The sequence below is a fragment of the Zootoca vivipara genome, chromosome 7, assembly GCF_963506605.1.
Source record: "Zootoca vivipara chromosome 7, rZooViv1.1, whole genome shotgun sequence".
Taxonomy (NCBI): domain Eukaryota; kingdom Metazoa; phylum Chordata; class Lepidosauria; order Squamata; family Lacertidae; genus Zootoca; species Zootoca vivipara.
The window spans coordinates 16,932,814-16,946,451 of record NC_083282.1 but is presented as its reverse complement, the minus strand read 5'-3'; the positions used below and the strand labels follow the sequence as shown (position 1 = coordinate 16,946,451).

General features: G+C 39.2%; 1 protein-coding gene across 1 annotated transcript; it reads left to right on the top strand.

The window, feature by feature from the left end:
• The first annotated feature begins 90 nt into the window (after positions 1 to 90).
• Positions 91 to 11,433, top strand: PRPF38B (pre-mRNA processing factor 38B). The gene is made up of 6 exons (XM_035123011.2): positions 91 to 573; positions 4,919 to 4,987; positions 5,741 to 5,892; positions 5,975 to 6,035; positions 8,372 to 8,595; positions 9,348 to 11,433. Exons 1-6 carry the CDS (start codon positions 232 to 234, stop codon positions 10,201 to 10,203), a joined length of 1,704 nt encoding a protein of 567 aa, XP_034978902.2. The 5' UTR covers positions 91 to 231; the 3' UTR covers positions 10,204 to 11,433.
• Positions 11,434 to 13,638: the final 2,205 nt, after the last annotated feature.

Genomic DNA, 13,638 nt, shown 5'->3' with positions numbered 1-13,638 from the left:
CTCAGCCCAACCGCCCACTTCCGCTCGCGCCCGCCGCTCTGATTGGTCGCACGAGCCCGGGAAGGCCCTTCCGTCACTTCCGCAGCGGCCGCCATCTTGTTGGCGGTTGGCGGAGCTCGACTCGGCAGCGCTCTCCCCGAGAGGCTTTCGCTCGCCTCCTCGCCGCTGCGGCCTTTGCTCGGCCGACCGCTGTTACGGTGTGAGCGGGAGTCGCCCCTCTCTGGCAACGCCATGGCCAACAACTGCCCCGTCGTGGGCGCCGGGAACTGCCATCAACAGCAGCAGCAGCAGCAATCGCCTCAGCAGCACCAGCAGCCGGGAGGCCAACAGCAGCAGCAGCAGCCTCTCCCGCTCCCGCAGGCCGGCGCCGTTTTGTCGCTGCCGCTGCAGAGCGCGGGGCCCAAGCCGGCGGCCTCGGGGAAGCAGGGCAACGTGCTACCCCTGTGGGGGAACGAGAAGACCATGAACCTGAACCCCATGATCCTCACCAACATCCTCTCCTCGCCCTACTTCAAGGTGCAGCTTTACGAGCTCAAGACCTACCACGAGGTGGTCGACGAAATTTTCTTCAAGGTAAGCCGGGAAGGAACTAGGTCCTTTGGGAGGAGGAAGCCGGCGAGACTCTTGTTTTCATATCCTTTGGTTCGCTGATCACCGCGTGGCCGAGCAGGTTTTCTCTGGCCAGGGCCCAAAAACATAAGGCTCTTCGCAGCTGTCTCTTCCACAATCCAATCCCATACTATTTTTAATATTAATAAATAATAATGAATAATTTATTCCAGTCTCACAATCAAAGGGGAAATGCTGACCTACTTCTTCCCACTTTCGTCAGAGAGAAGGCGATGTAGTTTTAATAAGTGGCTACTTTTTTCTTTTGAAAATGGCTATGCACTTCTTTGTCTCAATCCAAACTCCAGATCTTGTTCTCTCTCTCTTCCCACCCCCCAATATATTACCAGTCAGACTTGTATGTTGGTTGAATTTAGAAACTTATTGCCAGCGCTGTGTGTGTGTTAAAACTGGCGATTACACTGGGCAGCATGTTCACGTCCTCTCCTAGCCAAAGATCTAAAACAGGCGGTTGAGGAATTCAGCAGGAGGTAACCAGCACGCTTCATAGCTTCATATTCTGTTACGTTGGCTGTACTGTATACCAACATGGAACTGTCCTGCTAATCTTAATGCTAATAGGTTAAAATTTGAGGCCTACTAGTTGATTACGGCTGTCTTGAAATGGAATTCTAATACGCTGTGTATTTCAGATGCTGTGAGTAAAAGCTGTTTAGTTTGATCTATGTGACCCTGCTTTCAGTCATTCTTATGGCTGCTAATACAGTATTTTATTGATTAAATCAGGGTTCTGTAACCTGCAAGATTATGACTGCCATTTATTTTCTATGAACCAGTTTAAGTTTTGAAATGTTACTTGTCAGGTGTGAGTCTGAAGTGCGGAGCTAAACACAATGATGGGAAGCCCGTGGCCTTTCAGGTGTTTTTGGAGTCCAAAAACATATGACAACTTCCCCATCCTTCACCCAGAACCTAGCCTACCACTTAGATATCTTCTTGTTGTTTAGTCGTGTCCAACTCTTCATGACCCCATGGACCAGATATTTAGGTCATATCTTAAAATTACCTAAATTCACAGTGGAGTAATGCCATTTGGGACCAACCAGAATGTCACAAAAGGGGGCAGGGGAGTACAAAAATGGGGCTAATGATGTATCCATTTCTTTTTCTCAAACCACACCCCTTTTGTGTATCATAACTGATTAACAGTTCTGAAGAACTCAAAAGTGCCTCATGTTTATGACATTTTGGGTAGTCTCAATAAAAGTACTATCCAACTAGATTTTGGTAGGGGTTTTTCTTACAGACAGATATAGCTACCGTTGCCTTTTAAATTCACTGATTTTTCTGTACTTTCTGGTCCTTTTCAAATAACTGGTATGAGACTTGAGGGAATACAGGAGGAAGGACTTGAACTCTCCATATGTTACATTGTTTCTACTGAACCACTTAGCGTACTTTGTTATAGAATAATTTGATGTGCTCATAAGACTTTGGGGGGGAGCACAAGCAGAAATCAAGTGGGCTATTAGATTGGGCTATTGAATTTAAATTAATTGAGCTCATAGATAAGTGTGTTTATGTTCCAAGTTTTTCTCCACTTCTGTTCTTTTAATCCATAACATCAAATATACGGAAGTCAGAGCCATAGCTGTCAAGTTCTCCCTTTTTTAAAGGTAAATTCCCTTATGCTGAATAGGCTTCCTCACGAGAAAATAGGCTTCCTCACGAGAAAAGGGAAAACTTGACAGCTATGATCAGATCTATCTGCATTTTCCAGGAGGCATTACGACCTTCAGTTAATTTCATTGGCTTTTTCTCTTGGTGATCATTCAGTGGTTATAGTGTGGCATATTGTGACTCTTTTTACCACTTAATTTAAAAGCAACAAAACCTCATTCTTTTTAACTAGAAAAAGATTTATTTCTAGAGCTTGTAGGGTCTATCTGCATTTAAATTGCCTCACTTTCAAAAAATGCTACCTTAAGCAAAATATTATTGATTCTTCAATTTCTATACCACTTAATGTACAGTGGTACCTCAGTTTACAAACTTAATCTGTTCCAGAAGCCCGTTCTAAAACTGAGGTGTGCTTTCCCTACTGTGGCCTCCTGCCACCGGTGCCCTTCCAAAGATTACCAAAATGTAAGATACACTTGCCAAAAATGTCAGTTATATCTTATATGCTGGTTACCTCAGTTGGTAAGAGTGTGGTGCTGAAAACACCAAAGTCAAGGATTTGATCCTCATATGGGTGCATATTCCTGCATCACATGGGGTTGGACTAGATGATCCATGGGGTTCCTTCCAACTCTGTGATTCTATTATTTTATTTTACAATTTCTATTATTTGATTAAGATTTGTTTTCCTCATTTTTTCCTTCCTTTGTTTTTTCCATACTGCCTCCTTTACCCCCAAAGTTAACTTAACGAACATTTTTAAATAACATGTTTCATTCCTGCTTAAATTAAAACATAGGAAACATGGGGAAAGCTATTAAGTTTCTGTAATTTGTCAGTCAAAATTCTCTTACATATGTAAATCATGTATATTGGAAATATTTCAAATAAATAAGAACAAGTTGAAATATTTTTCATATGAAGTGTAGAGCAATCACGTTTACTCAATGTATGCTCTTTATTACACTGAGATTTACAAGCTTGTTAGCATGGATAGAATTGCAGCCTTGGAGATGGTTTCAATGTAATGTGAAACCATGATGTACTGTGAACAAACAGTGGTGAGCCTTAAAATCATACTCTCTGTCCTCTCCAAGCGTTTAATTATTTTTCATTTGAATATGTGCACAGAGCAAAATGGCACCTGTGACACTGAAGTGGGAGCACTTCCCACTGTGAAGATAGCATAGAAAACCTGGACTAGATTCAGAAGAGCACGCGCTGTACAATAATTTCACTCCCGGAAATCGGTACAGAGGTGGGGTGGTGAAGAGCCACAACATGTTCTCTTCCCATGTATCTTGGAGCAAATGATGCTATATTTATTTATTTATTTATTTATTTATTTTTACCCCATCCATCTGGCTGGGTTTCCCCAGCCACTCTGGGTGGCACCCAACAGAATATTAGAAACACGATAAAACATCAAACATTAAAAACTTCCCTAAACAGGGTTGTTTTCAGTCTCCTCTGAAATTCACACAAGAGTCAGTTCTTCAACAAATGAACTCAAAGTCCCTTTAGGGTAATGGCAGGGTCCATTAATGACTGGTGATTATTTTATATATTGGCAGGAGCCCCTAATTTCTGACCTTTCTGAAGAATGGCTTGTTGTCTTTTACATATATGTTTTTCAAGTTTGGTGCAATAGGAACAAGCTTCAGAATGCCTCTGAAGTTCAAAATGACATCAATGACAAAATATTCCTCCCCTTGTCATAGGCACACAAATTTTAGCTGGTTACTAGGACCAGCCAAAATTTGTGGACCCCTATCAAACAGAACTACTTTCTCCAGTCCTTGGCTTCTTGCCTAAGTCAGCACTACTTTGCACAACCATACACTTGCCCTTTATTATTCATGTTTAGAATTTATAAACCACTTAATATAGAATACCAAAGTGATGGACGTAAGATAAACAAAATTAAATGCATAATAACTGAGCTAGTGTAATTTTCTTGAAATAGAAAATGAAAGGTTGGTAAGATATTGATAATTTAATAGCTGAGCACCTTGTAGAGAAAGGTAATTAGAGGGCATAAAGTAGAAAAGTGATAACCAGGTGACGTCACTGCGTGTTTTGTCTGAAGAACGCACTGTTTTCTCCTGGAGTCTCTAGCCTATCAAAACTTACCAATCATCTCATAGGACATAGGCCATAATAATAAATATCATTTGCTGTGCTATTTTTGTTTTCTGAAAATGTAAAAGCCAGATTGACAGTCAAATCCTGCACATTTTTTTAAAAGCAAGTCCAAAAATATTTGATAGAGCTTATTCTCAAATAAATGTGTATATGAGACCATGACCTTAGTTTTAAATAGCAAGTACACCTCTAGCTCATTTTGTATTGGACTTGGGGTTCAGGAATGATTTGTGCTGCCAAAGACAACCTCGGGGACATGCTGTGGCCCAAACATCTCTCTCTAGGGCTCTATCACTGTTTCCTTCCCCAGTCTTAACTGGTGTTATGACAGTTCTGTGGTTACACAATGAACCCTATACCCATGTGAAATGTAGTATCCAGAGCACCTAATGTCCTTACTATTTGGTGAGGGCGGAGGGCAATAGGAATCGGTGTGTCAATGACACACTGTGCTTAGTACAGTCTGAGATAGAATGTAAATCTAAAATGATGATGGGTTGATTAATTGCTTTCTTGTTTTCAGGTTACACATGTTGAGCCTTGGGAGAAAGGCAGCAGAAAAACAGCAGGCCAGACAGGGATGTGCGGAGGGGTAAGTAGAAGTACGTGCCTTCTGAAGTTTTTTATATGGTAGCTAATCATTTCCAAAATGCAACACTGAACTCAGCAGAAAATTTAGTGTTGTAAGATCTAATCAAATTAATTGATAGATTTTCCCACTCAAGCCTTAACTGACTGGTCATTGTGGGCATACTTTTTGAAGTTAGCGTGACTGATTTGCTACTTTTAATAGGGAATGAAAAAGAAAATGTCGGATTCCAAAAAATGGAAGAGAAGTGCATATTATTGAATTGTTACATCATAAAATGTTCACAAATAGTTCAAAAATAATTCCCAAGTAAAGTTTTGAATTATTATATATATATATTATTATATATATATACATACATACATACATACATACATACATACATACCATGCTAAATCTGCTTGACTTTCACGCCTCACAATTATTTCATTTCACTTGAAATTCTTTGGTTATTACTTTTAAAAAATTAAGATTCAGATCTCAATCAGCTTAGGCCATTGGGAAGTTTCCAGTCATATCTCCTCCAAAAATATTGTAAGCCTACCTAATGTCTGGATGGGGCTCTTCAGCTTCAGAAAATGTTACTGCAGTAACCCACTGCTCTGTAACTTCTAAGGACCTCCTTAAGTGTTGAGCTTACAAACTTGCAGGAAAAAATACATTAATGTTATATGTACTGAAGTGAAAAGTATTTCTCTTCAGTGTCTTACTGTAGTGTTACATGAGTTGTATTTCTCTTCCTCCTAATCTCTAAAGGTGCGTGGTGTTGGAACTGGAGGTATAGTGTCTACAGCCTTTTGCCTCCTGTACAAGCTATTTACCCTGAAGCTTACCCGTAAGCAAGTGATGGGATTGATAACTCATATAGACTCCCCCTTTATTAGGGCCCTTGGATTCATGTATATTAGGTAAGTAGCAATATACTTAACTGTCAGCTAACTTTGTTGCAAAAAATGTTATTAAATTTACACAGTCTCTTTGTACTTCAAGGTACACACAGCCTCCAACTGATTTATGGGACTGGTTTGAATCCTTTCTTGATGATGAGGAGGTATGTCAACAAGGGTAATAATTTACATTCTTTTCTTTCTGAAATCTTAAGTAAAGTAACTTTGAGATGAACTTCTGTATGTTGGAAAACAGTTTTTAACCATGTGAAAAGTAAAACCTTTCTCATCTTTAATGGTTTGCAAACTTGCAATGAACAGAGACTACGGGACATTCTTACACCCTTAAAATAAGTTGGAATTGAATATATCACCAGCCTAACTGCTTGGGGGGGAATGGAATGCATACTTAGAAAGATAACTACAATATGGGACAATATCTCTTATCTTTTAACCAAGTATGAAACCTGAAAAATCAGGTGGGTTTTTTTGTTTTTGTTTTACGAGAAAGTAAATGGACAATAACGAAGCAGAATTGAATGGGGCATCTGCAGTCCAACAGCATGTGAACACAGCTATAGTCTGAAGTTGCTTTCTAACATTTTCAATTGATAGCACTGCCACTGAACTAACAAATTAATTTTAACCTCTTAACTTTGAAATAGTAATAATAAGGCCATACAGAAACTGCTGAAAGGGGCAATTTCCTCCAGTGCACATGTGCTATTTTAGTGTGGATTCTCTTTTCAGCAGCATTTTTACCACACATCAATCTGCTTCTCAGATTTCAGCCTTTGACCTAAGTATATTTTATGTTATAGGAACTATTGAATCTTGCCTCTAGAAGTAGTCATTGATGATTCATACTACCTTGCAGTGTAGTTTGCTAGTTACTGCCACAGTAAATGTTTAGATCCCATGCAAAAAAGACCTTTAGGGATCCAGTACACAATCGTAATGTCTCACTTAGACTACGCAGTGCTCTTTTTAAGGTTACATGAATATTTTATGCTTGTAGTTTTTGCTCTAATGGCATATATTTTGACTCCCCTTGGTGGCGCTGTGGGTTAAACCACAGAGCGTAGGGCTTGCCAATCAGAAGGTCAGCGGTTCGAATCCCCGTGACAGGGTGAGCTCCCATTGCTCGGTCCCTGCTCCTGCCAGCCTAGCAGTTCGAAAGCACGTCAAAGTGCAAGTAGATAAATAGGTACCGCTACAGCGGGAAGGAAAACGGTGTTTCCGTGTGCTGCTCTGGTTCGCCAGAAGCGGCTTTGTCATGCTAACCACATGACCTGGAAGCTCCTTTGGCCAATAACGCGAGATGAGCGCTGAAACCGCAGAGTCGGTCACAACTGGACCTAATGGCCAGGGGTCCCTTTACCTTTACCTAATCTAGTAATACAGAATGGCATTCTTGGTTCCTGTTCATTAGCTGCTTTATGATTACTTTGGCATCTTTTTCATGTAACTAGTTAAAACTGTAGTAACACAGAAATCTCATTTCTACATATTAACATTTCTCTGTTTGCCACTGTTGAAGATGTGAAAGCAGTTCAGTGTTGTTTCTCTGGATGTATCTAGCTAAATGTTGTAAGTGCTTTGACTTTTTCACTGATGCTCTTATTTTTGTATGTACCACTTCAGGTACTACATTTAAGCCATTGTTTTATTTTCTTCTTTAGATCTCTGTGCAGCAGTTTTGTTTGGAAATACTGTATATCTGAACACTTAAATGTGTGTGAGTGCAAGCAGTTTTACATTGAGATTTTCTCTTCCTGTTTTAGATAACAAATCTCACTTTCCTTGTGTGCTTGCACTATAGGTTTGGGCCTGACAATAGCTGACTAACATGTCCTGAGCTGTGAGAGGGCATAGCAAGAAGGCCTTCATGCGGTAATGACCCTTTTCCGAGACAATGGTCATCATGGATTATGCGTTTCCAATTATTTGTTCCTTTATTTATTTTTTTGCATAACTAAATTAGAAACCTCACTGCTTCATGGCAGTTGGTTTGCTATTGCTTCCAATTTAGGCAGGGTCCATTTTCTACTACAACTTTTTCTGGTCATTTTTAGACAGGAAATAGCCATCCTCAATTGTTCAGTTGTGACCACAATCCTCAAAAATGAGAATTAATGTCAAGCAAGTTACGATCTATTTTGTGGCATAACAGTAAAAGATGGTAGCATACAAGCCAGCTGTGTAAGCAAATGTTACACTAATCTGTTGAGACATGAGCCTTTTACTATTTGGCTGCAGGATTGGTATGCTCCTGCATGCATATGCATTAAATCCAACTCCCACTCTATAACATAGGGCCAAATACAAAGGTACAAGAGTTGAAGTTCTTAGGCAACTTATTTACCAGCAAAAACAGCTAAGCCGTCATATTTGAAACTTGAAAGATGGCAATCAGTATAGTAGCATTTGTTCTAAAGGAAACTCTAGGTGGTTTCTTAAATTCAGAATTTGTGTTCTGTTTTGTGTTTGTTTTTTGAAGGACCTTGATGTGAAAGCAGGTGGCGGCTGTGTCATGACCATTGGAGAAATGCTGCGCTCTTTTCTAACTAAGCTGGAATGGTTTTCTACGTTATTTCCAAGGATTCCTGTACCAGTACAAAAGAACATTGATCAACTAATAAAAGCCAGGCCTAGAAAAATCAAGAAGGATGGCAAGGAGGGAGTAGAAGAAGTAGACAGGCATGCGGAACGTAGACGTTCAAGGTTATACATTAACTTTACAAAATAAGTTACTTAATTTAGATGTTCTCATCCTATAATTTCACATAATCAAAGCTTTTTGTAGTTATGTAACACTTTGCAGTGTGGTCTTCTAAATGAGTAACAGCATTTATGTAGTACTTTAGATAGCTTCACATACATTATCTCAATCATCATTACAACTCATCTATAGGAATGGTGGTATATAGCAAATGAGCTACGCTGTGCTTTGTTTAACTTAGTGTACATGGCTAAAGTTAGATTCTGCTGGCACAAGTACATAGCCTTTTATCTAGGGTGGGTTGATTCTAGCCATGTATGGTTTTCCTTCTTTTCATTACCAGATAGGTATGGTCCACATGTGTTTTAAAATTATGATGTACAAATGCATAATTGGAACAAGGCATCTTTTAATGTTTATTATCCAGAATACGCACTTTTGCTTGGCTGGAGCTAGCATTCACCTAGGCCAATAGTATTTGCAAGAATCCTAGCAACCATCAAGTAGGTAGTCTACCTGAAACTATCCAGTGGTCTATCAGCAGACCATGGTGTACAGTTTGCCTATACACTAACATCAGCTGTAGAGCACTTTATTAATATTTATACAGACCTCTAAAAAATATTGGATGATTTGGTACACTTGATAAGTACAGGGAAATAGAATGAAAAGGGTCTACAATAAGTACAATGTGAAAGTTTGCTGAAACTCTTGTTGGGAACACTCAATTTCTTAAGCATTTCTTTTCATGTAGGTCTCCAAGAAGGTCCTTGAGCCCCAGGAGGTCACCTAGAAGATCAAGAAGCAGAAGTCGTCATCGTGAAGGCCGTGGTTCATCCAGTTTTGATAGAGAATTGGAACGGGAGAGGGAGAGACAAAGACTAGAGCGAGAAGCTAAAGAGAGGGAGAGGCGAAGATCTCGAAGTTCTGATCGGGCATTGGAGCGAAGACGAAGTAGAAGCCGAGAGAGGCACAGAAGTCGAAGTCGTGATCGAAAAGGAGACAGAAGAGACAGGGAGAGGGAGAGGGAGAAAGAAAACGAACGTAGTAGAAGGAAGGAGCGTGACTATGAGAAAGAGAGAGGTGTTGAAAGGGAAAGAGAGCGCTCTAGGGAGAGAGATCGTTCTAGAGAAAAATCAAAAGACAGAAAAAGCAAGAGTGAAATCGATGAGAGGAGACACAAAGATGAAAAAGATGAAAGGAAACATAGGGATGATAAAAGAGATTCCAAAAAAGAAAGGAAGTATAGCAGGAGCCGAAGTAGGGACCGGAAGCATAGGAGCAGAAGTGTGAGTAGGAATGCTGGCAAGCACAGTAGAAGCAGGAGTAAAGAGAAGTCAAGTAAACACAAAAGTGAAAGCAAAGAGAAATCAAATAAGCGAAGCAGAAGTGGAAGCAGAGGAAGAACTGATAGTGCTGAAAAGTCCCGAAAACGAGACCTTAGTCCCAGTAAAGAGAGATCACGAAAACGTAGCAAAAGCAAAGAACGTTCCCATAAACACGATCACAGTGATAAGGACCACTCAGACAAACATGATCATCAGAGGAGCCAAAGTACAGAACGAGAGAATCAAGAAAAACAAACTAAAAACAAAGATGAGACTGTATGAATGTTCAGAAGTGGATCACATTGAATCCTATAAATGTTTTGAAATCTTGCTTATTTTTTCTTACAGTTGAAATTGTGCAGTAGTTGATAAGCACTCTTCTTCAACCTCCCTCTAGGCTGCAGATTGTCATTTCCTATTTTGAGTAGGGAAGTGCCTTTGTAATCCCGTTAACTGCGTTGACTATTTCCAGCCCATTTGTTTAGTTAAATTCATGATACGAATCTGTTTGTGCATATTTTTTTATTGTTCAAATGTTTCCAAAATGTACAATCTGTACATACGTCCTGAAACTGTTCTAATCCTTTTGGCATGGTTTGCCATGTTGGTTAAATTTGTATACGGCAATAAAACTGCCACTAATTCTACTTTGTTTTATAGATGTGGAATTATGGTTTCTATCTTTGACTTAGCATGGCTGTGCTTTGCATAATAGTATGGCAGAAACTCTTAAGGATGGATCTTGAACGTGTATTATATCTAAAATATTTATGTGCATTGAACATCCATGATGGTTGCATTTCTAGAACTTGTGTCCATTTGTACCTCTTGTCCTGGGAAAGCATTTAAAATACATTTTATTTGTGAAACTAAAGAAAGTTGCATTTAGAGTAGGCTTTTCAAGGAGGTAGCAATTTAAGGCAGGGGTTTAGGCTTTCCTAAAGTTTATGTTATAGTCAGTGCTACCTCATAGGGACACTGTTAAGTTTTATAAGCCTATCTACCATCTCTACATAGACTTTCTGGCTAGCTTTTACTGCTCATGTAAATATTATTTCACTATGATATCCCCAGGGTTTTCATTAAAACTGTTGTGCCACTGCCCTGTGCTTTATGAAGCAACCATAGACTAACAAAGGTGAAAGTGGCTGAATCAGGGAGGAGACAGGAAGATGAAAAATAAGGTCAAGCAGCAAACCTCAGTTTCAAGCTTCCAAATAATTTTTTATAAATGAAAAGTAAAGCATCTTCATAGTGTTCTTTTTTAAAATGCATAATGTGTCTCTTTTTTTTTTTACAAAGACTGTGGTCATTGCTTGAGATGAATTTCTCTCATGCAACAGAAAAAACTAGATAATTTTTTTTCAAAAACTGATTACTTGTGAGATAATGTCAAAATGCAGTATTGAAAGAGAAAATCATATCACAACAGTTCATTTCTGTTTGGTAGACTTGTTCTAGTGACCTGTATAAGAAATATAAAATCTCTGGAATAAAGACTGGATTAATTTATTTGTGGCTATCCCCACTTGTTCATTGCCAGCTGCAAAAAGTCATTTTGGGCTTATTATTCATAAACAGTAAAAACACCAGTTCTTAGAAAACCAAGACGCAGCTTCCGGTTGGCTGCAGGAGCTTCCTGCACTCAATCAGAAGCCATGGAAGCCGCATCAGATGTTCGACTTCCGAAAAATGTTCGCAAACCGGAACACACACTTCTGGGTTTGCAGCGTTCAGGAGCCAATTTGTTCGACAACTAATCCGTTTGGGAACCAAGGTACCACTGTACAGATTTTTTAAAACTGCCTTTTTATCTCTGGGCTTTTTGCCCTGTCAGCTCACTAATAACTACCAAGCTGTTGGATCATAAAGCTTAATGGTGAAAATAAATTGCCCCTCCTCCAAAACATAAAAGAGAAAATCCGTATCTTGAACATGTTGTGGTAGTTGGCATTTGTCTTAGAGCTGAAAGTTTGTCTCGTATTATGAAAAGGCTGTCAGTAATGGCTCCCCATAAGAGAAGGGATATCAGCCTTGTGTTGTGGCAATCCCACAACAAGCAGGAAGCTGGAATATAGAAAGCTCCTGACTCCAAGGCTGATGACTAGCCATCCTGATCTAATAGGTGCTGCAGGAGTCAATACAAATAATGGGAGCCAGTTGTGATGGTAGAATGGCAAGAGGTTCTGCTTGGTAGCGAACAAGGAGGTTGCATTAGCTGTAGGGACAGAAGTTACTGCTGCATTAGTCTCAAGAAAGGACATGGTAGCCAAAGTGGTATATTAGTCAAGGAACTGAAAGCCACAACAATAGTATTAAATCTCAGTCCAAACACACTGAACAATCTCAGTCCAAACAATTGACTGAAATAATACTCTGATAAATCTTACCTGCATGGTTCATTCTCTCTTTTCCTGTAGTACTTGGTGGTGTTCTGCGCTTCACTTTCCTCTGTAAATCACTGGAATATTATTCAAAATGTATAAACACAGCAATTTAGACTGAGTGCCTTTATTTTTAAAATTTCGTCTCACTTTCATCAATCCTACATGGGTAAAATGTAGTTTCCCAGCATTTTAGTTTGTAAAATGAGAAGTGATAGGACTTGATTCCCTTGAGGACCATACAACCTTCTTGATGGATGGGGTGGGCACAGGGGGACTATTTTGACTCCTGAAGATCTTCAGGAAAATGCATAGGATGGTGATAATATTTTTAGTAGACTAGAAACACTTGTATTGAAAATACATTTGCAGCTTGAGCCTTGACATAAGGTAGCTTTTGACATCTCCCAATATTTAGATTGGTAATTACCTCTTGTGGAGATTGTGTGAATGAATGTTTGCTTCATGGTCAGGGTTGAGAAACTTGTGTAAGTTTGAGAGCAAATTCCTCTAGAAACAAAAGTGATTGGTATTTTGTTGCTGCTGCTGTTTATTTCCTTAAATGGCTGAAAATTGCTTTCTTCCACTGATGAAGGCCTTGCTATAATCTGAGTGACACCATTGGATACAACCCAAACTTTATTGACCATGATATATTTCTTTGAAAGACATATGGAAAATAAAACAGTGCAATTCAGCCTCTGATAAAATTGATTTTTTAAAAAATAGAAAATCCCAAAAGTTATTTAAAAGGATTTTCAGCTTAGGTAAAATATATTGATTTATTAGAAAAGGAATTTGATACATTCACTTACCCATTCCTACTGAACTTCCGGAGCATGTCACTAGAAAATGAAATGCAAAATTACATATATATATATATATACACACACACACACACACACACACACACACACACCCCTAGAAAGAATCATTGAATGGTGCTTTCCAAAGAGGATATCACAATATAACTTGGGGGGGGGGGAAGCATAACCAATTTGTTTTAATTTAAAGTGATGGTTTTAACTTGAAAATTCAAAAATGCAATGAATTGGAGTTTTGACTAAGATTCAGTCAATAAATGGGTAGAATTGCAACAATAGCTGTGTTCTGAATAAATACCAATATTATATTACCTGTATGGAGAATGATTAGCAATTTCCCCACAAATCTGTATAATTCAGATCAGTCTTCACTGGCAAGCACATGTCTGGACTGGGGGGAGGGGATCGTTGACAAGCTACTATAGGTATTTTCTAGAAATACTCTGCTACCCACTGCAGTATCAGCAGTTCTATTGTGTTTAAAGGTAGCTCACAGAAACCATAATCCA